The sequence below is a fragment of the Cyprinus carpio genome, chromosome B2 (assembly GCF_018340385.1).
Source record: "Cyprinus carpio isolate SPL01 chromosome B2, ASM1834038v1, whole genome shotgun sequence".
NCBI lineage: Eukaryota > Metazoa > Chordata > Actinopteri > Cypriniformes > Cyprinidae > Cyprinus > Cyprinus carpio.
In genome coordinates this window covers 1,262,985-1,289,831 of record NC_056598.1, presented here as the reverse complement: position 1 = coordinate 1,289,831, position 26,847 = coordinate 1,262,985, and the positions used below count along the sequence as shown (strand labels likewise).

The window sequence follows — 26,847 nt, the reverse complement described above, 5'->3', positions numbered from 1 at the left end:
AATTCTGCTGTTCACTAGTACTGACTGTTTTATCATCACTTAAAATCCATTTGACTTACAGCAGTGTCCAGTGTTTCCCATACATTGAGTTATTTGTGGCGGCTCGTCACAATATCAGAACTGACTGCCACCGATAGCTTTTCCAAAAGGCTTATACTTTGTTGAATAAACTGTGTACTGCACGTTTCAAAACTAAAATGCAGCGCGTGTTTTTATATTCATCTTTGAAAAGAACCGACCGTCTTCAGAAAAGCTTCGATGTCATTTATTATTTCGTCTTTTCTGTAATGGCCTGATAAAGCAGTGCTTATTTGATTACAGCTGTTACCGTGGAAACCGCTGTATCTCCGCTCCCACAGCGCCTCCTGCTGGCAGAGCATTAATCTGCGGGAAACACTGGTGTCTGTCAACAAACATGAACAAAAAGCATACTTCAGAGCTGTTTTGAGAAGGTGCTTAAGTTTTGAACCGTGTATTATTACTCTAACTGTTACTATTATATCTTTTATGACATGGAGAAAAAAGTTAAAGAAAATTGTCCAAACATATCAGCCAAAAAAATCGGCATTATTATATCGGCCATCGCCTGCCTTTATTATCTAAATATTGGCATTGGCCAGAGAAAAACCCATATCTGTCGACCTCTACTGCCTAATTCTGCTCTTCACTTGTATTGACTGTTGAAGTATCCTTTTTCACTAGTACTGATTACTTACTTCTGCTCTCTATTAGTAACTGCCTCCTGAACTGGAGTCTCTTCTCTAGTTATGGCTGCTGAATTCTGCTCTCTACTCATCCCACTTACAGCGTTGTGGCTGGTGGACTAATTCAAGCCTCTGAACAGCCAGACGATTCAATGCAGAAAACTCAAATGAATTCTGTTATGTGAGCCTCACTTTATTGACTTGGTAAACTGGTTAAAAGCTCATCAAATGTGATGGTGTGACTCTAGTGGGATAGCCGTGTAGCTAACACCGCTCATGGTTCTGTCAGTCAGAGAAGAGCTCTCGCGCAGGAAAGGCTGTGGTTTCCTCTCTCAGGATCACACCCGGGGAAAAAGCACAACACGCCTAAATCATGCTTAAGATCCATGTGAGATCTGTCTGTGTGCCTGTCTGTCTACAGCGTCAGTATTTGTAAACTGCTATTTTAATTTCTGTTTCCTTTACTGTACAGATCACTACGTAACACAAGAGATAACACTGTAACTGATCATTTGTGAATAAGGTTGGGCTGATAGACATCACAATGTTTGAGCCGGCACTTCTACACTGGCAGGACAAAGCGACCATTGAAAATCATTTTAAAATTTCTGTCAGCTCGTCATAATAGAACGCGGAAAATAGATTTGTGGTGTCATTATAATCACTGAGTATAATGAGTTCTATTGACTTATCTATAGTGAGTCTCTATTATAGATCAGTGGTTCTATAGTATTTTATCGTATCGCTCGCATCCGGTGTAGACACGGTGTTAGGAATCATTAGTTGTTTTCCCTTATAAAGATTCATGCTTTGGCCATACCCCCCTAACCCCCATACCCCCCGCCTCACCCACGTCATCGTCCATCACAAATGTAGACATCGTCTGATGCGAAATTTGTAGACATCGCTATAATATATAATAATGAATATATATATATATATATATATATATATATATATATATATATATATATATCTATATATATATATATATATATATATATATATATATATATATATATTATAATATGAATAATAACAACAGAAAGCCTCAGACCTGCTTGTGTGAGGTGTTGTTTGAAATCAGGTTTCAGGTTGGGGTGTCATGTTAAACCTGTGCTGAAGGTTGTGCTGTAAAGTGGGCTCCAGCGCTCCATGTGGTGTACCGTGGGGTCCTGACCCACATACTGCTGCTGCTTTTGGGTCAGATCTGACTTGTTCTGTCTTAGAATGAAAGCAGAAATGTTGCTGCCCAGTTAAAGTCAGCTGAGATCTCACTGAGATACACGAGAGAACCACATCTCACCATTCAGTGCAGGATCAATACCGCACACGAGTCAGAGATTACTGATAAATCAACCCGTTTTGATAAATTCGAGTTTATGGCAGAAAATATTGTATATCTGTGTATCAATGGCGAATGTAAACTCACTCCATACAGCCTAGAGCTCTGCTGATTATTTAATGCATTCAGACATGTTATCTGAATTCTGATCTGGTACTGACTAAATCTTTCTCCACTAGAGCTGACCTGCTGAATTCTGTACTATACTAATACTGACTGTTAAATTCTAAGCTTTACCAGTACACATTGCTGTATTCTGCTTTATAATAGTACTGACTGCTTAATTTCGGTTTCCTTCTCTAGTTCTGACTGCTGAATTCGGTTATTTACTAGTACTGACTGTTGATTTTTGCTCTCAGTAACTCTGAATTCCATTCTTTACTAGAACCAATCGCTGGACTCCACTCGTGACTAGACCCGACCGCTGGACTCCACTCGTGACTAGACCCGACCGCTGGACTCCACTCGTGACTAGACCCGACCGCTGGACTCCACTCGTGACTAGACCCGACCGCTGGACTCCACTCGTGACTAGATCCGACCGCTGGACTCCACTCGTGACTAGACCCGACCGCTGGACTCCACTCGTGTCTAGAAACCGACCGCTGGACTCCACTCTTGACTAGAACCGAACCGCTGGACTCCCACTCGCGACTAGACCCGACCGCTGGACCTCCACTCGTGACTAGACCCGACCGCTGGACTCCACTCGTGTCTAGAACCGACCGCTGGACCTCCACTCCTGACTAGAACCGACCGCTGGACTCCACTCGCGACTAGACCCGACCGCTGGACTCCACTTCGCGACTAGAACCGACCCGACGCTGGACTCCACTCGCGACTAGACCCGACCGCTTGACCTCCACTCGCGACTAGACCCGACCGCTGGACTCCACTCGCGACTAGACCCCGACCACGCTGGACTCCACTCGTGTCTAGAACCGACCGCTGGACTCCACTCTTGACTAGACCCGACCGCTGGACTCCACTCCTGACTAGAACCGACCGCTGGACTCCACTCGTGACTAGACCCGACCGCTGGACTCCACTCGCGACTAGACCCGACCGCTGGACTCCACTCGCGACTAGACCCGACCGCTGGACTCCACTCGCGACTAGATCCGACCGCTGGACTCCACTCGTGACTAGACCCGACCGCTGGACTCCACTCCTTGACTAGAACCGACCTACGCTGGACTCCACTCGCGACTAGACCCGACCGCTGGACTCCACTCGCGTCTAGAACCGACCCGCTGGACTCCACTCTTGACTAGAAACCGACCGCTGGACTCCACTCCTGACTAGAAACCCGACCGCTGGACTCCACTCGCGACTAGACCCGACCGCTGGACTCCACTCGCGACTAGAACCGACCGCTGGACTCCACTCGCGACTAGACCCGACCGCTGGACTCCACTCGCGACTAGAACCGACCGCTGGACTCCACTCCTGACTAGACCCGACCGCTGGACTCCACTCGTGACTAGACCCGACCGCTGGACTCCACTCGCGACTAGAACCGACCGCTGGACTCCACTCGCGACTAGACCCGACCGCTGGACTCCACTCGCGACTAGAAACCGACCGCTGGACTCCACTCGTGACTAGAACCGACCCGCTGGACTCCACTCGCGACTAGAACCGACCGCTGGACTCCCCTCGCGACTAGACCCGACCGCTGGACGTCCACTCCACTCGCGACTAGAACCCGACCGCTGGACTCCACTCGCGACTAGACCCGACCGCTGGACTCCACTCGCGACTAGAACCGACCGCTGGACTCCACTCCTGACTAGACCAGACTGCTGAATTGCATGTAATCGTTTGTTTCCAGTACAGAGCAGCGTAAACCAGCAGTTTCGTGTCGTGAACGGAGATGCACCTCTGAAGCTGTATTGCATGTGTTGACTGTAGGAGTGGATTGGGGAAGTCACTCTCATGTTTTTCTCTGTTTTTGCAGGAAAAACCTCACAGCATTGAGAACTCAGAGCGCATCCAGCTCTCCGGAACATATAACGTACGGAAAGGAAAGCTGCAGCTGCCGGTGAACCGCTGGAGTCGACGGCAGGTGATTTTATGTGGCACTTGTCTGATGGTGTCCTCCGTGAAGGCCAGCCATACGGGCAAGATGCACATCCTGCCACTGATCGGAGGAAAGGTACTGAACTCCTGTTATATGAGGGATGTGTGTCCCAAACCAGTGATCCTACAGCATCCCTCCCAGAGCACACAGTGGTCCGAATAGAACAGATTCTCTCTTCAGCCGTCCGACAGGATTACCTACAGATCCCTTTTACTGCTTAAAAAATTGGTTTTAGTGTAATTGATTAATTACTGAAAGAAACTAACCTGCTCTAGTTTAGATTCAGACTTTTGCAGACCATAAGAATGAAAGGACAGGATCTGGAACTAATTTGTTGGCCCAGTCTTTAAAAAAAAAAAAAAAAAAATTAAGTTGACTGCAATATTCACAATATTCACTTTATATTGCTTACATGTGCTGAACACCAGGTTATGCTTATGTAGCATATATATATATATATAAACATGTCAACAATATATATTTTATTTATATATGCAAATTCATTAAAACAACATATTTACAAAAAAATCTATATGTTTGTTTTTTGTAATTTTTTTTTTTTTAATAAGTGTGTCTTTTATATATACTTATGCAAATTTTCAACATAAAAATGGAATGATAATGATATGTTTTAGAATGGACAGAAATGTGTCCAAATATGTATTACACATACTTAAACATACATAATTTTTTGGACTAGATTTATATTCTTATATGAAATTCTTTAATTTTTTAACAGGTTTCATGTAAGTTTGTTTGTCATGTGACGACATATATTTCATATCTGGAAATTTTATTGACATGTAAGCGTATGGGCCAGATCCGGGTTACTTTACCAGCGAGCGCAGTGAGGGGACAGGTATAGTGGACACTGTTTAGTGAGGTGTAAGGCTCTCTCTGGTGGTTTTTTGAGAGTTGATGATGAAGTGCTAAACAAACAGAGTGTGTTTCATAGTCTCTCAGTGTTTATTTCTGTTCTAGACTGCTAGACTAAATATTGAGTGCTGTCTGCCATGATCTAAACAGACCTGTGACGCTGATGAACACTCATCACTGCGTTTTCGCTCTGGTGACAGTGTGTGTGTGTGTGTGTGTGTTCAGGTGGAAGAGGTGAAGAAACACAGTCACTGTTTGGCCTTCAGCTCGGCGGGACCTCAGAGTCAGACCTACTACATCAGCTTCGACAGCTTCACCGAACGCCTGCGCTGGCACCGGCAGGCGGCGAAGGTGTGTCTGTGTGTGTGCGTGTGTGTGCGTGTGTGTGTGTGTGTGTGTGTGTGAGTGAGTGTGTGTGTGTGTGTGTGTGTATGAGAGAGCCTAGTTGGGAGTCCTACTTTAGCATACTCCACCACGAAGGCAGCATCCCAAACAAATGAAAGTAGGTCAGCCTATTTTCCGGCGGAGACGGCTGTGTGTCGTGAGACGTGTCTGGTCCTCCGGGAGCCTCAGATTAGAAAAGCCTGGGTTAATGTGATCACGCATGTGTTTAGACTGAATCACCGTGTCATGTGTTAGTGCCGTTTACTGAGTCACATTCACATTCTGTCCATTACAGTGTGAAATACAAACAGTAAATGTGACCCTGGAGCACAAAAGTCAGTTTTTTTAAACTGATATTTATACATCACAATCTCTCCATTGATGTGTGGTTTTGTTAGGAGGACAATATTTGTCTGAGATACAACTATTTAAAAATCTGGAATCTGAGGGTGCAAAAAAAATCTAAATATTGAGAAAATCGCCTTTAAAGTTGTTCAAATGAAGTTCGTAGCAATGCATATGACTAATCAAAAATTAAGTTTTAACATATTTACAGTAGGGAATTTACAAAATATTTTCATGTAACATGATCTTATCTTAATATCCTAATGATTTTTGTCATAAAAGAGAAATGTATAATTGTGACTCATACAATGTATTGTTGTCAGTCTAGACTACGATCTGCTTTACTTGTAATAATCAACCCTCTACATTGTGAGTAAATCACTCGCATATACGACTAAATCTTCACTCTGGGCAACTAATTATGTCTAATATTAGCCGATGGCTAATAAATTCTCAGATTTTACTCACTAGGGTGTGAGTTGGAGGCTAAGTGTAAGTTTAGCACAGATATATTTTTACTCGCTGAACACTAACTGAGCGCCTCGGAGTTTCACTCTCCGTGAAGAGATCTGTGCTGTTTCTCAGTTCATCTGAATGGATGTGCAGCGCACCTGTATTTGACGTACTTATGGTAAGCTCTAGTGTGAAGGAGAGCGGCTCGCCGTCGCTGTGTTTTCACACACACGCAGAGAGAGAGAGAATTGATGCGCAGCATGTAAACAATATTCTTCATTGTATTTTCCTGTCAAAATAATGGTATTCCTTTGGAATTCTTCAGCTTTTAGGAACTGTCGGGTTCTCCAGTAGTGGGCGGAGCTAATGTGCAAACGACAATCTCATTGGCTGGCGCTCACCTATTATCCTCTCTGTTTTGATTTCAGCAAATCAGTTCTGAGCGAACACACACAACCTGATTAATCGTGACCTAGTGGTTAGAGAGTTTGACTCTTAACCCTAAGGTTGTGGGTTTGAGTCTCGGGCCGGTAATATCATGACTGAGGTGCCCTTGAGCAAAGCACCGAACCCCCAACTGCTCCCTGGGCGCCGCAGCATAAATGATACCCACTGCTCCGGGTGTGTGTGTGTGTGTGTGTGTGTGTGTGTGTGTTCACTGCTCTGGGTGTGTGTTCACTGCTGTGTGTGTGCACTTTGGATGGGTTAAATGCAGAGCAAACGGATTCTGAGTATGGGGTCACCGTACTTGGCTGTGTGTCACGTCATTAAAAAAAATATATATTCATGATTCCAAAGCTCATAAATCCTTAGTAATCCTTCATGCATGTTATAGTTCTTATTAGTAGAATGCATATCATATATCACTGATATTATCTTATCAGTATTTTTGTTAGTTTTTTTCCCAATATTTTTTTACAGAAACACTGAATGACCAAAAAATAGCACCACCATCAGTCCAGTTACAATGGTCAGTTAAAATGACTAATATGCATCCAACACATGGTTATCAAGTTGATGTTGAGTGTACTTTCAGATATTTAAAAAAACTGCCATTTTACAAACATTTAGTATATATATATATCAGTCTGGCGATTAAACAAAAACATTTACTAGCCAATGATGATTCAATTGTCAAGGTGTCCGTAGAGGGTTGTGACTGCTTTTGTGCTGCAGGGTCTTTAATGTGCGTCACTGTTACAACCCTGGCTCTAGGGATGCAACATAAAGGACACAAAACAAAAGTATGCCAATCAAAATAAGTTTATTTTAATAACAAAAGGGAAAAAAAAAGGGACTGGAGAAGCAGAAACACTGCTACTGCAGTGCTGGCTGCAAAAACGAGAGAGACCGAGCAAGAGCATGTGTGTCCTAGATTTAAAGTGACTCCCTTCAGGTGGATCCAATTAACCTGTTAATTGCAGGAGAGTGACCAGGGAAACTGCAATGAAAACACAGATTAAAACACTCCCACATAACAGTCACAGATCACTGTAGTATGTAATAATGTGTGTGTGTGTGTGTGTGTGTGTGTGTGTGTGTGTGTGTGTGTATGTGTGTGTGTTCACTGCTGTGTGTGTGTGTGTGTGTGTTCACTGCTGTGTGTGTGTGTGTGTGTGTGTGTGTGTTCACTGCTGTGTGTGTGTGTTCACTGCTGTGTGTGTGTGTGTGTGTGTAGGTGGTGTCTCAGAGGATCAGCTCGGTGGATCTGTCCTGCTGTAGTCTGGAGAAGCTGCCTCCTAATCTTCTGTACAGTCAGGATCTGACGCACCTCAACCTCAAGCACAACTTCCTTCCTGCTGACCAGACGCTGCTGCAGCTCCAGAGGTCAGTTTCTGAAGGCTTTCTGTCAGATCGGGTCAGTCTCGAGGCTCCTGGCGTGTGTTCTTCATCCGCTCTGCTCTAATCAAACGATGTTCAGTCACACTTACAAGAGTCGAGAGTATTCACTCAAACGTGTCAAACTCAAGAAGATTCACTCGAATAATAGTTCTGTGACGAGAGGGCCAGCCGAGGCCGTGCAGTAGATGCTGCAACTTCTTTCTTGATTACATCTGGAAAAAAAAAAAAAAAAAATGTGTGTATATATTATTATTGTTATAATTTGCTAAGTTATTAACGTGTTACATTTTATTAATTCAACTGATTAGACATCCTTTTTGATTATTAAAATTGAATTAAACCATTACAACAGTTAAATTAAAATTGAAAACATGCAGTTTGGGAAGAAAATAAATGGCCCTAGATATTTAATCTGTGTAGTAATAGCACTTAGAAGTATTAAGGACATGGATGCGGATGGAAAGGTGATTGGCGTGCGCTCTGATGATGTCATCTCTCTGCAGATTCTCCCGCCTGCGGAGCCTCAATCTCTCTCATAATCATCTGGGGAGCTTCCCGCTGCCCATCTGCTCCATCAGCTCACTGACGGAGGTCAACCTCAGCTGCAACCGCCTGACCTCCGTCCCCCCCGACGTGGCCCTAGCATGAGCCAGTGAGTGTCACATGATCACGTCTCGTCCAATCCAATCAGACTCCGACATCACAGAGAAATCGCTCAGATGTTACAGATATATTGTTGTGAGGAACACCTCTGCAGTGACTTTCCTTATTTTACTTTTATGAATAATATTAACCAATAATATTAAGTCTAACAGTAAAAAAATTTTAAAGAACATTTAATGTATTTACATTATACAACATATGTAATATATAATATAAAAAAAAATTATATATATAGGGAGAACCGAGCATATTGTACAAACAAGAGTACATAAAGTATAAACACATGTCAGAGGTATATAAAAAAGAAATACAGAAAATCATTGTAAATTTTAAACAATTGGATAGTTCGTATTGCTTTCAAGTTTTTAGATATTGTTCCTAATATAAATATTAATGTCAGTTTTAAATGATTCAAACAGTGATTTCTTTTCAAACCCCATGACTGTAAGAATCATTAAGATAATTATTAAATCAACAAATGAATGCTATATTTTTGATTCTCATCTAATCAGAAACACTGTACTCGTGTGTGGTGTGGAGCCCCCTGCTGGACAGTGTGCACAGGTTCACTACAGTGTGTGTGTGTGTGCGTGTGTGTGTGTGTGTGTCAGACTGCAGACGCTGGTTCTGGACGGTAACCTGCTGTCGGCTCTCCCGGTGGAGCTGGGCCGTCTGCAGCGGCTGGTCTATCTGGGTCTGTCCTTCAATGAGTTCACACAGGTGCCGTCGGTGCTGGAGCGGCTGCCCGCCGTCGAGAGGCTCTGCATGGCTGGGAATAAAGTGTGTGTGCTGACGCTGCAGGCCTTCCGTCTGCTGACGCTCAAACACATCGACCTGCGGTGAGAACACACACACACACACACACACACACACACACACACACGCACGCACGCACACATGCACGCACACACAAACACACACACAGACACACACACACACAAATAACTCTAACACACAGGCAGCTCTTTATTCTTATAGAAAGTAAAAACAGCAAAGGTAAAAAATAATAATTAGATGCATTAGTGTATTTAATGTAATAATTCTGATGTCATGGTATCAGAAAACAACAAACAATACTTCTACAGCTGTGAGAGAGAAAAAACCATGTAGTGACAGAAAAGTGCAAATGTGCTTTTTGGTAAGTATCATATTTGATTTTGATTTTGCTTTTATGGCTCATATAGTCATAAAAACAAAAAGCTTTTATGGCTCATATAGTCTGAAACAGTGAGAATATGCAGGAATAACAGCTTCATTTTATTCAGAGACTCAAACGGAGCACTTTGCTGCAGATGCTGATATTTCTATGATGAGATTCAGATGTAAATCAGTGAGATGTTTATAACAGTAGAGCAGATCCTGACATAAACTGATCTGAATATGAGTCTGTGCTCTATATCTCCAATAATCTGTCTCAGTGAGTTGAGATGTAAATGCTCCAAACATATAATGCAGTGATTGACAGATGAAGAAATAAAGGCTCCTCAGAAGATGTGAGATGTTCTGGAGGCTTGTGAAGATCATTCCTCCGCTGAGGAACAGTGAAAGTAAAGCTTCTGGAGACAAACGCTCCTCAAAAGATCCTGAGGATCAGATTTGAGACTCTAAAACATGATTGATGGAGAATCAGGTAAAGCTGAGCTGCTTCAGTGCAGTAAGAGTTCATCTGGAGATATTACTGCAGTTTTTCTGACCTTTACTTGATCAAAATCACTCAAGATCTGACACCAGAAGCAGCAGCTACAGTTACACTAAAAGAGCTTTTACTGGATAAAACACTCTAAACTATTAATCAGAGACAGAAGCAGTGAGGAGACCGAGTGAGAAACAGCTTTAACAGTAAAAAGACCGATCATTGAGAGAAATCATATCTGTGTCCCTGCAGCACAGAAGCAGTCATCAGTAGCACAGGTATATTTGTAGCAATAGACAACAATACATTGTATGGATCACAATTATAAATTTCTCTTTTATGACAAAAATCATTAGGATCATTAAGATAAGATCATGTTCCATGAAGATATTTTGTAAATGTCTGCTACTGTAAATATATCAAAACTTAATTTTTGATTAGTAATATGCATTGCTAAGAACTTCATTTGAACAACTTTAAAGATGATCTTTCTCAATATTTAGATTTTTGTTGCTCCCTCAGATTCCAGATTTTCAAATAGTTGTATCTCAGACAAAATACGGTTCTCCTAACAAACCAGACATCAATGGAGAGATTATTTTTCAGCTTTCAGATGATGTATGAATCTCAGTTTCATAAGACTGGCTCTTATGATGGTGGTGTATGATCCAGTAGGTGTACAGTGTTGATGGGTTTGCAGTGTTTGTCATGTGTGTACAGTGAATGCAGTGAGTTGTTTCTCCGTCTCTAGTCTGAATCAGATCTCGGCGGTGCTGCGCGAGCCGGAGTTTCTGCATCACGTGACACAGCTGGACGTGAGAGACAACCGTCTGAGTGAGCTGGACGCGTCCGTCTTCCCACGGCTGGAGGTGCTGCACTGTCAGAGGAACCGCCTCCAACGTCTGCGTCTGCGCGGCTGCGCTCTCAAAGCCCTCTACGCCTCCAGCAAATACGGTACAAGACGCAGCATCACTGCTCACAGTAACACACGGCACCGTCTGACCCCCACTGACGCTCACGCGCTTTCTGTCCCCAGAGCTGCAGGAGCTACACCTGAGCCCCGCCGCCGCCAGCCTCACACACCTGGACATCTCCTCCAGGTGCGTTTTGATATCAGCAGATGTGAAATCACTGCAGACGAAACACACATCATGACACCACTGTCTCTCGTCTGCTCTCTCGCAGGAACTGCATGAAGGCTCTTCCTGATTGGCTGAGTGACAGCAGGAAGCTGGAGGTTCTGGACGTCAGTCACAATCACATCACTGAGCTTCCTCCGTGGTGAGTGTGTGTGTGTGTGTGTGTGTGTGTGTGTGTGCGTGTGTGTGTGTGTGTGTGTGTGTGTGAGAGTGAGCTTGGTGTGTGAGTGAGTGAGTCAGTGAGTGAGATGAGTGAGAGTATGTGTGTGTGTCCAGCGCTGCGTGTGTTTGACGTTCTCTCCGTCCTCAGGCTGCTGTGGGCAGTGTGAGTCTGAGGAAGATCCTGGCGGGTCATAATCATCTGAAGCGCGTCCTGCGGAGCGTGTGGGAGCGTCCAGTGCTGGAGGTGCTAGACCTGCAACACAATCACCTCACCGAGCTGCCCTGCAACCTCTTCCTCAAATCAGAGAGGTCACACACACACACACACACACACACACACACACACACACACACACCACACACTCTCACTCACTCACTCACACACACACACACACACACACACACACACACACTCTTCTGCTCTCATTTCTACACACACACACACCACACACACACACACACACACACACTGAAACACGTCAGTAAGAAGTATATGTAGAATGTTAATGTCATATCGTCCAGCCTTTCTTCTGTCTCTGCTGGCTCTGAATACGGTGTGGTTTGTGTTTAGTTTGCGGTGTCTGAACGCGTCTGCTAATAAGCTGGAGAACCTGCCGGCGTCCAGCCTTTCAGAGGAGAGCAGCAGCGTCCTGCAGGAGCTTTACCTGACCAACAACCACCTGACCGACAGGTGTGTGCCGCAGCTGACCGGACACACACACCTGAGGATCCTGCACATGGCCTACAATCACCTGCAGACCTTCCCAGCCTATTCTCTGAAACATCATGAGAAAAACTGTCCCACTGGAAGAATAACGAGTCTTTGCGCTGAACTCTACACACACGCCGGAAAATCAGGACAAACTTGTGTTCTTACTTCAGTCCAGTACCCAGAGCATATTATTTAGTGGAAAGAAGACATTAATGAAATCTCTCTCTACCGTTATGTGAACACGAATACATTAGTATTATATTTTACAACTTCAAAATAATATAAAAAATCAAAATGTTTTTTCTTCACATTTTTGTTTCACATGATTGATGTTTTAAGAAATAATAAAAATTTAAAAAATCTTCTAAAGCAATTATGACTGATCTCAAATTGAAAATTATGGTTTTTATTTTTATTCACAAACTGATTCATTTTACTCTTATGACACCGCTTGATATTAAAATATTAATGTGAAATACTACTCTGTGAGCGGATCTTTTCTAGATTGTCTGTGTGGTTTGTCACTTCCTCTTTCTCTGTTAAACTGAGTCAGCGTTTGAGCACAGGATCGGGACGTTTCTGAATGAATATATTCATCAAATCAATGTTCTCGCTCTGCTCCGCAGAAAATGGCCAAGCTGGAGGAGCTGGAGGAGCTGGACCTGAGTGGGAACAGGCTGAAGGCGGTGCCCACCACCATCCTGAACTGCAGACGCATGCACACGCTAGCGGCTCACTCCAACTGCATCGAGGTGTTCCCCGAGGTCCTGCAGCTCCAGGAGATGAAGGTCTGATCACACACACACACACACACACTCACACATGCATATTATATCTGACACAGTCAACACAACCACAGAATGTTAAAAACCAGCAGAGAACTTCACATTACTTTGTTTCTGTTGACAGAACTGTTTTTAATTCTCTAGTTTGTGAGTATTGTAGTGCAGCAGATCTGTTTACTGTCCCGTGCTGTGTGGTGTTTAATATGCAGTGATGTATGGATGTTTTTTCTCATGTGTGTGTGTGTAGTGTGTGGATCTGAGCTGTAACGAGCTGAGTGAGATCACTTTACCTGACAGTGTACCTCCTAAACTTCAAGAGCTGGATCTGACGGGAAACCTGCGGCTGAACCTGGACCACAAGACCCTCGAGCAGCTCAAGTAAGAGCATGTGTGCATTTCTTTCTGCTTAAAATGAGTGATGTCAGATTAACACTACGTTTGGTATTAATAATTACAAAAAAAACATGCACAAAAATAATAGTGCTAAAAAAAATCAGCAATTAGGGATTTTCCTACAATTGTAAAAAACGTGTTATTTTGCTCAGAGCATTCGATTGAATAGGTTACAAAATGTTACGAAAAAAAAAAAAAAAAAAAAAAAACATTAACTTATCAAGCCACTTCTAATATCTGTCCAATGCTTTCGGCATAATCTGATATAATAATTTATTTGAAATGTCTTCGTTTGGGCCAGTGTTATTTTAGTATCTTTGAGATACGATTGTAGTTTTTATTAATATTTTGAATTCGTTTATTTTTATATTTTAATTTTAAGGTTTTTGTATTTTTTTTTTAATTGTTTTTTAGATTATTAATTTTTGTTTTTTTTTTTTATGTCTAAATAGTTTTGATTTTGGTTTTGGTTTTTATATGATCAAATTAAACTAACTAAAATGAGAAATGTTGCACTGGCAACCAAATGAAATAAAAAGTGATCAGTTTTACTAAATACATAGTGTCTCAGCAATCATGTGATACAAAGGCTCTCTGGAAAACACTGCAGTTTGGTTTCGGTGGCTTTAAAAAAAAGTTATCAGCCACCGGTCTGTAATGTTTTATTTATTTGCCAAAGCCGTTTACTCGCTTGTAAAGTGTTTGGACCATGCTTGTGTATTGTGTGCCATGTAATAATACATGATATCTTCCACATCTTTTCAGTAACATCCGCTGTTTTCCGGATAGACCCGCCCCCTTCCAGTCGTTTCTCAGCCAATGAGGCGGCAGGAGGGCCGGCTGTCTGGAGTCACGGCTTCACCGAAAGCCTCGGGCATCAAGAACAAGTGAGTGTGTTGTGGATCTCAGCGCTCGGAGCTGCTGGGTGTGTGTGGCGGTCACTGAGTGTGTGTGTTTGTGTCTGCAGACTGTGTGTGGCGGCGCTGTCGGTCAACAGCTTCTGCGGCAGCAGAGAGGCTCTGTACGGTGTGTTTGACGGCGACAGGAACGTGGAGGTGCCGTATTTACTGCAGTGCACCATGAACGACATACTGGCCGAGGAGCTGCACAGGACCAAGAGTGAGGAAGACTACATGACCAACACCTTCCTCGTCATGCAGAGGTGATGCATACAAAATACTAGGGCAGTTGATTTAACACATTAATGTTGTTCAATTGCTATTGCTTCAGTCTGCTGGTCCTGGCCTAATGTGAAATACTACTTTGTGGGCGGATCTTTTCTAGATTGTCTGTGTGGTTTGTCACTTCCTCTTTCAGTTCTTCTACATGTACAGTACATACATACAGAGAATCGAAATTGCGTTACTCTCAGACCCATGGTGCATACAGATAACACTAACAGTACAGCCTAAAAATACAGACAGATACAGATCAAATATAAAAACACAACTATACAAATAAGGGCATGTAAAAAAAAAAAATAAAAATAAAGTTAAATAAAGCAGCGCAAGGCACATAGCGGATAGAGTGCAAACCAGTGAGGTGAACAAACAGTGCAGATAAAAAGACTGTATTGCAAAAAAGCTTATTCAATCTGATTAAAGTGACAGGGCTCAGAGAGCAGTTCTTTTATTTAACTGACTGAAGAGGCAGTAGAATGATGTCAGTTCTATGCTGAATGAGGTAGTGAGCAGACAATGCTGCACAAAGTGACTGGTGCATGTCACCGTATGTTAGTGGAGGGGGGGTGGAAGGACCTGGAGATGAGGGATCTCTGGGGGGGGGGGTTCATAGTTCAGTGGTTGCCTGTGGCAGAAGAGGGAAGGGGGTGCAAGTTCGGGAGCGAGTTCAGCTTCCTGATGAATGAAGCTGTCCTTCAGTCTGCTGGTCCTGGCTGGAGAACTCCACGGTCTCCTCCCTGATGGCAGCAGACTGAAGAAGCTGTGTGACGGGTGTGTGTGGGATCACCTGCAATGCAGAGGGCTTTGCGAGTGAGACGGGTTCCGTAAATGTCCTGGAGTGGGGGGGGGGGGCACCAATGATCTTCTCAGCTGCGCTCTCCTGAAGTCAACAACAATCTCCTTCGTCTTCTCCACGTTCAGAGAGAGATTGTTGTCACTGCACCACCCGGCCAGGCGGCTCACCTCGCTCCTGTAGTTTGTCTCATCTCTGTTGCTAATGAGACCCACCACAGTCGTGTCATCCGCAAACTTGATGAAGAGGTTGGAGTTGTGTGACGTGTGCAGTCGTGGGTCAGCCGAGTGAAGAGGAGGGGGCTCAGCACCCAACTTTGGGGGGCCCCAGTGTGATGGTGCTGGATGTGTTACTGCCGACCCGTATTGCCTGAGGTCTTCCAGTCAGAAAGTCCAACAGTTGCACAGCGAAGTGTTTGAGCCCCAGCTGGACCAGTTTGTAAATGAGCTGTTGAGGGATGATTGTGTTGAATGGCTGAACTGAAGTCTATGAACAGCATTCTGACGTATGAGTCCTTTTTCTCTAGATGCGTGAGTGCTGAGTGGAGAGTAGTTGAGATGGCATCATCGGTTTGACCGGTTGGACCGATATGCAAACTGGAATGGGTCCAGGGAGGGGGGGAGGACAGACTTGATGTGGTGCATGACTAGCCGTTCGAAGCACTTCATGAGGATGGGAGGTAAGTGCAACAGGACGGTAGTCATTGAAGCAGGATGGAGATGGCTTCTTCGGGACTGGGATGATGGTGGTAGCTTTGAAACATGTGGGAACAACAGCCTGACTAAGTGAGATGTTGAAAAATGTCTGTGAAGACATCAGTGAGTTCTGCTGCACAGTCTCTCAGTACACGCCCAGGAATGTTTGTCATGTCCCGGAGCTTTGCGTGCACTTGATCCTGCTGAAGGATCTCCTCACGCTGTCCGGGGTCAGCATCATCACCTGGTCACCGGGAGGAGGTGGAGTCTTCTGTGCAGTGGTGCTGTTTTGTACCTCAAAGCGAGCGAAGAGGAAGGTGTTCAGCTCGTTCAGCAGAGAGATGTTGCTGTCACAGGTCCGCTGTGGGGGCTTGTAGTCCGTAATGGTCTGTATCCCCTGCCACAGGCTCCGAGTGTCTCTGGTGTCGCTGAATCGATGGGTTATCCTCCTGGAGTACTGTCTCTTAGCCTCTCTGATGCCGCGGGATAGGTTGGCCCTGGCTGTTCCCAGGCCCCCCTCGTCTCCAGCTCTGAAGGCAGCGTTCCGCGTCTCCAGGAGTCTGTAGACCTCCCCTGTCATCCACGGCTTCTGGTTGGCCCGGACAGTGATGGTATTTGTGACTGTTACATTCTCTATACACTGTTGATGTAGGCAGTGACAGTCTACCTCCGCGCTTTATCCCTCTTCTGCTTCCTCTCACGCCACTTGTGGTGCCTCCGCTGTGGGTGAGACGCAGTAAGTGGGGGGTCGGTGATGGTGTAGGCCTCCGGAGCAGACCGAGGTCCCGCAGCTCTTCCGCGTGCGTGGAGTTTAACTCTAAAAATGTGGTTCTGCCGACATCAACCAGAAACTCACGACTTTATGCGCGCTTAAAGACAGTTAGACGTGATGAAGACGTACAAAAACACTGCGACTCACAAGACAAAAAACACGAAAACACCATTCTGATGGGACAGGAGAGAAGCCGCTGCGTGTGGACGCGCTGCCATCTTGTGGTAGGGTCTTTATCATAAAGATAAAGTGAGTCAGTGATTCAGTGACTCATTCATAAAGATAAAGTGATTTAATGATTCAGTGACTCGTTCATGAATATAAAGTGAGTCAGTGATTCAGTGAAAAAAAAGCACCTGCTGAGTTTCTGAATGAATCAGCTGTTTGAACGAATTGGTTGAATGAACAATTCAATGACTCAATCATTAAAGACAGTCACTTGCAGACACCTACTGGTGCTTTTGGTTTTATATTTTAAGTATCAGTTCATATTTTTTTTTAGTTGTTCATATTTACATTTTTTTTAAATTCCATTAATGCCCATTTAATATCATTTGTGCAATGTTGAATCAAAATATTTCTTTCTGAAGCAAATTTTGTGTAGTATCTATTCAATGCATTTTTTCATTTAACACAATAATGACTTCACATCATGTGAGTAATTAGGTTAAAAGTTTAGTCACTCAGTAGCCCTGCTAAGTATGTCTGTCCGTTCGCTCTGGGTTGAACAGGAAAGTTGGGCACAGCAGGGCAGAAGCTGGGGGCTCGGCGGCGCTCTGTCACATCCGGCACGACCCCACTGACCCCAACCGTGCTTTCACCCTCACCGCCGCTAACGTGGGCAAGTGTCAGGCTGTGCTGTGCCGCGACGGCAAGCCGCTTCCGCTGTCACTGCTGCACAACATCAAGCATCAAGGAGGAACACAAACCGTGTGCAGCAGCATAAAGCCATCATCACTGAGGTACGAGAAAACACTTTCCACTGGCTCTGAGGTCAACATGAGATGAACCTTCCTTTCACTGTGTTCCTGATCTTATTGTGTGCACCTTATTCCAAACAAAAACAACTCTTGTTCAAGTCAACTCATCAAAATGTAATAACTATTAGTCAGTCTTAACCAATGGCTTTTAGTCACTGTTTGAGGCTGCCTTTCTGGGATTTCACCAGTAGTTATTAGTTATTAGCAGTTTTATTAGTTATTGTGTGAATCACATTAAGAAAATGAATTGACATTTCATGTTGACTTTCAGGTGTATTCTGCTTATCTGTTGATTTTATAGAAGTTAAACGGATCGTTCACCCCAAAATAATGTATTGTGCAGCACAAGTGATATTTGAATAATATTTCGGCTCAATATTCAATGGGGTCCAACCGTTTCAGGCTCCAAAAAGTAGCACAAAAGTAGTCCTGTTGGACCTCAGTGGCTGTTTGTTTACAGCTGAACTATTCTTCAAATCTTCTTTTGTTCTGCACAAGTAAGTCATACAGGTTTGAGGCTGAATGTTGGGGTGAACCATCCCTTTAAAGGGGTCATGAGATGGATTTTTTATTATTTTAAAATGTTAACAAAAACAAACAAACATCACGGCTGGAACAACATACAAGCTATGACAGCGATACTGATTATAATGTGCTATATTCAAAGTTAAACGTGTCTAATGTGAGTTTGAATATCATTTTGCTTGACCTTAGCCATAATGAAAACAACAACATAGTTTACCTCAGAACTTGAAAATAAATTTAAAAGTATTAATAACTCGATGCGAACCAACGAGTGTATTCCATAACAAAGATAGTATCAGTCACTCAGTATGTACTTTTACTAATGTTAAAAAGGTTTAATATTTATGAATAAGATTATAAACGTATCCATTTCATTGTGAGTGCATTGCGCTTCCAGAGAGAGACCGTCCATCTGCTTCTGATTGGCTGTGATATTTGATTGATTCTGTCGCGTCTGGTGTGGACAGCCAATTGCTTGTCGCTGGAATCTTGTTTGCGTCATGTGTAGTTTAGGACACGGTGTTAGCATACAAAGACCTCTTCTAATGTCAAAAGATCAAGGGAAATTTACTTTCATGTCATGACCGCTTTAACTCCATGAACTTAGTTTTGGAATGTTATTGTTGTATTAAAATAAGAGTTACTGACCACTGCATACGCCACAACGGCAAAATCTCCTTTTCCAACAGGACAACAAAGTGAACGGCGTAACAGACTCCACACGCATCATGGGCTATTCGTTCCTCTACCCAGCGGTCTTGCCTCGCCCGTATGTCACCACGCTCCCGCTGACCCCCAGAGATGAGTTCTTCATCTGGCAGCAGAGGCTGTTTGAAGTCCTGGACCCTAGCGAGGCGGTGGAAGCCATACGGAAGGTTCCCGATGCGCTGTCAGCCGCCAAGAAGCTGTGCACGCTGGCGCAGTCGTACGGCTGCACCGATAGCCTCAGCGCTGTGGTGGTGCAGCTCAACGTAGCGGAAGACTGTTGTTGTTGCTGTTGTGCGGCGTCTGCGGAGCCCGGCTCCGGAAGCATGCATGCACCGCCGAGCCCCGGGCTGTTCCCGGCCTCCTCCAACGGCGTGCCCCCGTCCTCCTGCAGCGAGATCAGCTCCGAGGTCAGTGCATCCGAGATGAGCTCCGAAGTGGGATCCACTGCATCCTCGGACGAGCCGCCGCTCCTGCTGCAGGAGGCGCAGCTCCACCTTCATCCGCAGAGCCACTCCAACCCACGCCTCCTCTGCTGTTCACTCCACCTCGCTCCCAACTCCGTAAGCTCCTTCCAGAGGCAGCTGTCGCAGCCAACCTTCTCCAGCGCGCTCTCGGACAACGGCTTGGACAGCGAGGACGAGGAGCCCATCGCTGGAGTCTTCTCCAACGGCAGTCAAGTGGAAGTGGAGGGGGGCTGATCCACGGTCCTACTGCCTTTGCCTCCACCTCCTCCACCCTGCCACCCCGAAACCCCGGAGAAGCTTCCAGAGGAGGCCGGGAACCTTGCGGGAGCAGATTCTTGGAGCAAGACCTTGGGCAAGCGGAGGGGAAACGGCTCGGTGGCGCCGCAGGAGCAGAGCCACAATTTGATTGAGGTGGCGGCTGAGGCTCCTTCTAAGAAACCTGGAGGTTACTTCACGGCTCCCTCTCAACCCGACCCCGATGACCAGTTATCATCCCTCCGGAGCTGGAGGAGGAGGTGAAGGAGATCATGAAACAACATCAGCAGGACCAACAGAAGCCGGCCAAGAGCGAGCGACCTGCGGACTAGAAAAACTACGACACGCCGCTCTGAGGGAGCCGCTGCATTCTGTCGTCATCTACTCAGCCTGATCTTGTTGCCTTTTAATCCACAGTTCTTGAAACGTAGGGCTGGGCGATATAGCAAAAAGTAAAATCTTGATTTTATTTTTTTTTTTAAACATTTAACCGATTCAAGATAATGTTGATTTTATCTAGTCAACTTAAAAACATAACTACAGCATGATTCAAGTAATGTTCACTTTTTTTTTTTAACAAACTTGCAAAACCATCCATTTAAAGAAATTTAAACTCATTTTAGACGTCAACTCAACAGATCAAGGCAATTTATTGGCTAATCAAAATGGCTGAAAGCTAAATTCTAATTTTGTACTTAAATATTATCAGTATTTGTATTATATCCAAATTGAGGCCACAAGAGGGCGCACGAGCAAAACATTACTAATGCACGCACGGTTATTCAAAGCATTTAAATAACATGACCATGAAAAAAAATGCATAATGTTTAAAAAAAAAAAAAGCCAAATCTAATTTGTGTAAACAAATATAAACAAAACAGCATTATGTTTGTGGGTTATATATTAGTGGGTTCAGCTAACAAAAGCATTAAAATGCAGCAACAACCTGCGTCATCATTGCATTCCGTGCGTCACTGATAAAGCTGCCTGACACCACACCTAAAATTCAGATGCAACACTGTCTCTAATGTTTTATTAAAAAATTCGACGAAAAACATTACATTTGAATTAATCAATAAATTCTGAAAAAATGCCCAAACCGTACACGCAGTCCTTCATCTAAAACTAAAGTGTTTTCTTGCACAAATGCCGCTATTTTGGAGTGAATCGGAAACAACGTGCAACAACATGAGGCTGAGTAAATGAAGACTGAATGTGAAGTATCTTCTGCTGTCAACTAATATGAAGCCGTCGATGCCACTTTCTGCTAAATCCTCCTGGATCTCAACCAATCCCTTTTTTAAGAGCAGGCCAGCGCAACCGTGCCTCGCCGTTACAGCGTTTCACTAGAGTTTAAAGAGCAGCTCACTACTGATCACTGTTGAACTTTTATTTACCTTAAACCAATACCTACATAATTCAACACTAGTATTGCGATGTTAACGGTCATGACCAGTGACGAGACTCTGGACATTTTGATTTAGTTTTTTAGTTACCGTATCTTTTTATGCGAGAGAAGCTACAACAGACTTTAAGCTGATTTAAAATCAGATTGCGTTGACGTTGATTGTGCTGTACGGTACACACTAGTAAAACCACACTTAACTGTTGTAGATAGGGCACTTAAAGTAATACTGTATCTCTTCAGTAAATCAAGGCTTCGCGCCTGTATAAAAACTAGAAATTTAGTGGAAATTTGAAAGACTAACTCCTAGGAGTTGCTTACTCTTTTATGGTGACTTCGTCACTTTTTACTAATCTTCTCTGCGAGAAATGGTGATTTTTTTTTTTCTTTTCCTCTTTCCAATGATTGTAAATAAGAAAAATATTGTTTACCAATGCTTTTTAAGGGAACTGTGTGTCTAGAACGAGATGACCCTTTATGCATACATGCCAATCGATGTATATGTACCAGAAGCATACACACACACACACACTCCGCTCCACACACACACACCAGCTGGTAAATGAACTGTGCTGTCATCACACACACACACACACACACACACACCCACACACACACACACACACACACACACACACACACCACCTGTAAATGAACTGTGCTGTTGTCACACACAGACACACACACACACACACACACACACACAGTCATCCGCTCCTCACACCAGCATGACTGTGTCAAGTCCTGTAATGCAAAACAGTGCATCTGTAAGGAATTATACTCCAACCAACCACACAAACAGTTCCTGGTTTTGATATAATAAATCTTAAATTTATGACTCTAAAGCAGCTTTTCTTGTGGTGCTTTCTGATGTGAGTCTTTAACAACTGTGTATTTCAAAGCTAAAGCATGTTATTTTTGTCTCATATCCCAGTATAACAGAGGTGAGTGCTCAGTTCATCTTTATTCAGTGAGATACGTTTCATGTGATGCATATCTTAAAGATATCACAATACCATTATTGTTTTTTAAGAAAATATTCTAAATGAAAACCTTGACTAACAAAGTGTGTTTTTAGTGTTAAGTGAAATATCTGATTGTCTGTGGTAAAATTCAGCTGTAAGGAGCCATAGTAACATTCGTTTAGTAACATTTTTAGCTTGTTTCTAATAAAAATATATATACAGTATATATTATAATTGCACTAAAAATGGCAAAGCACAGATGGTTGGATTTACTCAGTTGTGTTGTTTGTGATCTACACAAAACTGAGTTTCTCTTCTAAAAACTTGACTGTTAGATTAAAAAAGATGTAGGGTGAATGTGAACCAATCAAGTATTTGAAAATGATATTTAATGTTGACAAACTTTAGTTCCTAGCATGCTTTGTATTTAACTTAATGAGCAGAGGAAAACTGATCTTTAAATATACTTTTTTTGTTTTGTTTTTGAGCATGATGAGAAGGGGGGAGATGTTATAGTGTTTAATGTTTAGTTATGTTTGGATTTAGAAGTGTTTACTGCTTCGCTTGAGGAGCGGAGTTACCATGTGCTGCTAGTGCATGCTATCAGTTCTTTAGCTAGTTAATTGATACTTAATTTGGTCATTCAAACATAACATTTGATGAACTTATGTGAACAATTGAGTGAGTATGAATAAGATGTTATTAGTTTGAAACTTTGTGACTTAAACATTTCTGTGTTTGAGCATTTTGAGTTGACCAATCAGTTTGACTCAATGGAGACTTCTGGAAACATGGGGTTATTTAATTTTGTGCATTCTTTTCAGGAAACGACACCCTTCACTTTCACATCTCTGTCCAGTGATCTGACGATTTGAACAAAATGTGAAATTGAGTCATTTTTGTTAATTTAAATGTATTTATTTCAGATGTCCTGCAAAACAGCAACTTAATTTTCACACACACACACATTTTCTTTGAAGGCTTCTAGTGAAATGAGTCAGATGAAACTTCTCTCAATGGAACTAATGTGAAACAATGAAGCTCCAAACAACTTTACCAAGATAAGATCAAAACAGAAACACTGCTCTGAATGAAGCTGACAGCAGGCTGTTCTGTGTGATATCAACAAATAATACCCAATCTATTGACTTACAAACATAATGCATTACTGTCCGTTAAACAAGCAGGTTTCTTTAATTAAGAAACGCATTTCTAGCAAAGTCCCATAGTCTTTGTTTCTAGAAACTTACCGATTCTAGATTCTGATTTTCAATCAATGTGTTACGTTAAATTTTAATTTTCTTGTAATTTTGTATGTAGTGAATTTACTCTTTAAAAAGGTTGTTAAAAGTGTTCCTTTCACTCTTCACTGTTTTATTGTTTCTCTGTTTTAACACCTTGGCACAAATGATAGAAATCTTTCTTTAAACTTTTAATTCTGTTTTAGTAAAAAGTCATTTCTAATTTAATTTTAGCAATTCATAAATTGGTAATTAACATCTAAATAAAATAAATACAATTTCCGTGGAAATAAACTCTTTAAATCTGCCTATTCAGTTTGTGTCAGAGTCTAAAGGGTTAAATTATTTAAATATAAAAACAGAATTCCTCACTGCTCTAAACTTAGGTAATTATTTATTCATACAGTTTTCATAAGCACTGTAAAATAGAACCGTTCCTGCTGGACACAAGCTCATTCTCTCTCTGGTTCTGCAGGAAGCTCTGTAATAGCAGTGCTGGTTACCGTCACAGTCACCTTTTTTACTTTTATATTCTAATAAACCTTGTTTTGATCAGCAATTTTGTCATTTGTGTGTTGCTTCCCTGAGCCCAGGTTATAACAGTAAGTGTGTGTGTGTGTGTTAACAGAGAGATGTGTCGAAACTAAACTCAGGAATGAGGAAGCTGTTTTACAGACTCACAGACACACCTGTTTTACACACGTCACTCAAACACAGAACCAGGAAACAGGAATCACATGAGTTCAGGGAAAGAGAAAGTGAAAGTGTAGCTGAGCTGTTGTGTGTTTGTGTCTCTGTATTTCTGCAGTAAAAATGGCAGAAGCCAGATTTTCTCAGGATGAGTTCTTGTGTCCGGTGTGTCTGGATCTCCTGAAGGATCCAGTGACCATCCAGTGTGGACACAGTTACTGTATGAGCTGCATTACAGACTGCTGGGATGAAGAGGATGAGAAGAGAGTCTACAGCTGCCCTCAGTGCAGACAGACCTTCAGTCCAAGACCTGCTTTATTTAAGAACGTGGTGTTTGCTGAAATGCTGGAGAAACTGAAGAACACTAAACTTCAAAGTGTGGTTCCTGCTGGAGCTGGAGATGTTCAGTGTGACGTCTGTACTGGAAGAAAACACAGAGCCATCAAGTCCTGTCTGCTGTGTCTGGACTCTTACTGTCAGAATCACCTCGAACAACATGAGAGTTTGTTTAAAGGAAAGAGACACAGTTTGATTGAAGCCACTGGAGGACTGCAGGAGATGAACTGCCAGAAACATGAGAAGCTCCTTGAGGTTTTCTGTCGCACTGATCAGAAGTGTATATGTGTGCTGTGTACGATGGATGAACATAAAAACCACGACACTGTATCAGCTGCAGCACAGAGGACAGAGAAACAGGTATTTAACACTAGACACTGATGAAATATTGCTGACACTCGTTTCATATGTGTTTATATCAGCACCATATTAACAGCTGACAGCATTCACACTGTTCACGACAGCAGAAATGAACAGCAGCTGCACACAAACACTTTCTGTTCAGTTAAACTGACTGAATCCAGATGATTTTAGCCATTTATAGCTTCACTTCAGTCATTTATTTTCTGTCTAGAGCTGCAGCTTAATTACGCAAAACACAGAAGTCAGTGTGAAGCTCTACATCTGTGTCAGATTCACTTTCATAATACTTACACTTGTAGTGTGAAATAGGCCTTAATCACACATGATAATTCATAAAAGATGGTAGTAAATTATCAATCTTCCCTTCTGGCGTCTGAACCTACAGCCATTAGTTATCAGCTCCACTTTTCCTGGATTGATCTGATCACATGATGATTTAGAGCCAGTAGTTTTCTGTGAGATTCACTCTCATCTGTTTGTCCTGCAGAAGCAGCTGAAGGAGACGCAGAAGACGCTCCAGCAGAGAATCCAGCAGAGAGAGAAAGATCTTCAGCAGCTGAGAGAGACTGTGGAGTCTCATAAGGTGAGTCTGGAGAAGAAGAGAAGTTTGTCTCCGTCTCAGTTCAGACTCACTGAAGCTGAATCACTGTGTGTCCTAACAGCGCTCTGCACAGACAGCAGTGGAGGACAGTGAGAGGATCTTTACTGAGCTCATCCGCTCCATTGAGAGAAGCCGCTCTGAGCTGACACGACTGATCAGAGATCAGGAAAAGACTGCAGTGAGTCGAGCTGAAGAACGACTGGAGCGACTGGAGCAGGAGATCAATGATCTGAGGAGGAGAGACGCTGAGCTGGAGCAGCTTTCACACACACAGGATCACATCCAGTTCCTGCAGGTAACACAGATCTACAAGACAGAGTCAGAGTGGACTTGAGCAAATGTTATCAATAATGGTCAATCTAATCATACCTTTGAGCTGCTTTTCCTGATCAAATCTACTTAACCCTACAATGAGACTCCATTGATGTGCTTGAGCTGTTAGATGGACATTTATGTTCTTAGCAGATGTTTTATCATCCAAACTGTTTCCTAGAAAGTTCACATAGAGTGTAAGTGACAAATACTAGAATCTGTAGCTCTAATGTGATGTAATGAATATGAGAAGAATGAAGCTGATGCTGTGAAAGTGCTGGATTGAGTTACTAAAGATCAGTGAAGACAAATCTGATGTTCCTGCAGGTTACTGAGTGAAGTGTGGAGCTGATGAGTTTGATTTGTGTTTTCTGTAGAGTTTCCAGTCTCTCTCAGCACCTCCTGAATCTACAGACGTAAATGATGATCTCTTCAGTTCTTCTCGTCTCTTCTGATGCTCTGAGAGAATCTGTCCATCAGCTGAGAGACAAACTGGAGGATTTCTGCAAAGAGAGGAGCTCAAGAAGATCTCAGACAGAGGTAAAGTCCTGGAGATTCATCTGCTCTCAGAAAGCAGTCCATCATCATCTCATATCCTGGAGAACATCATATTAGAAATGTCTTAGGAATAGATACAGGATCATGAGAATCACACTGTTCATGTCTGTTGATTTCCACAGTCACACTCACCAACATTGTTTCCAGGAACGACTTCCTACAATGTAAGTCAGTAAGAAAACCAGCAGAAAAACTCTCTGAGTGTGTTCATGTTCTTCCTGTAGAAGGAGAAAGAAGAGTTTTTATAACTGATGATGTAGATGATGATGTGCACAGATATCTGTTCATCTGTACTGAGACACTGATGATACACTGAACATGAAGAGTTCAGCTACATGAAAAGATCAAACAGATTCATAATTCCTGATTCTTATGTGTTTTATCTCCATCAGATTCCCATCAGCTCACTCTGGATCTGAACACAGTGAATGAATACCTCCGTCTGTCTGAGAACAACAGAGTGATTACTGACACTGGCACAGTT

At 43.0% G+C, this 26,847-nt stretch overlaps 1 protein-coding gene and 1 pseudogene across 1 annotated transcript; both read left to right on the top strand.

Moving 5' to 3' along the window:
• LOC109063845 overlaps positions 1 to 20,316 on the top strand; it is a 30,035-nt pseudogene extending 9,719 nt beyond the window's left edge.
• A 3,985-nt stretch (positions 20,317 to 24,301) lies between these two features.
• Positions 24,302 to 26,527, top strand: LOC122136135 (E3 ubiquitin/ISG15 ligase TRIM25-like). Its single transcript, XM_042717678.1, has 5 exons — positions 24,302 to 24,889; positions 25,380 to 25,475; positions 25,555 to 25,788; positions 26,183 to 26,345; positions 26,486 to 26,527. The coding sequence occupies exons 1-4, from the start codon at positions 24,317 to 24,319 to the stop codon at positions 26,258 to 26,260; spliced, it is 981 nt and encodes a 326-aa protein (XP_042573612.1). The 5' UTR covers positions 24,302 to 24,316; the 3' UTR covers positions 26,261 to 26,345; positions 26,486 to 26,527.
• Positions 26,528 to 26,847: the final 320 nt, after the last annotated feature.

Coding starts and splice junctions, on each gene's coding strand:
- LOC122136135 (XM_042717678.1), top strand. CDS start 24,317: ATGGCAGAAGCCAGATTTTCTCAGGATGAGTTCTTGTGTCCGGTGTGT. Junction 24,890..25,379: donor CACAGAGGACAGAGAAACAG/GTATTTAACACT, acceptor TTTGTCCTGCAG/AAGCAGCTGAAGGAGACGCA. Junction 25,476..25,554: donor AGACTGTGGAGTCTCATAAG/GTGAGTCTGGAG, acceptor GTGTCCTAACAG/CGCTCTGCACAGACAGCAGT.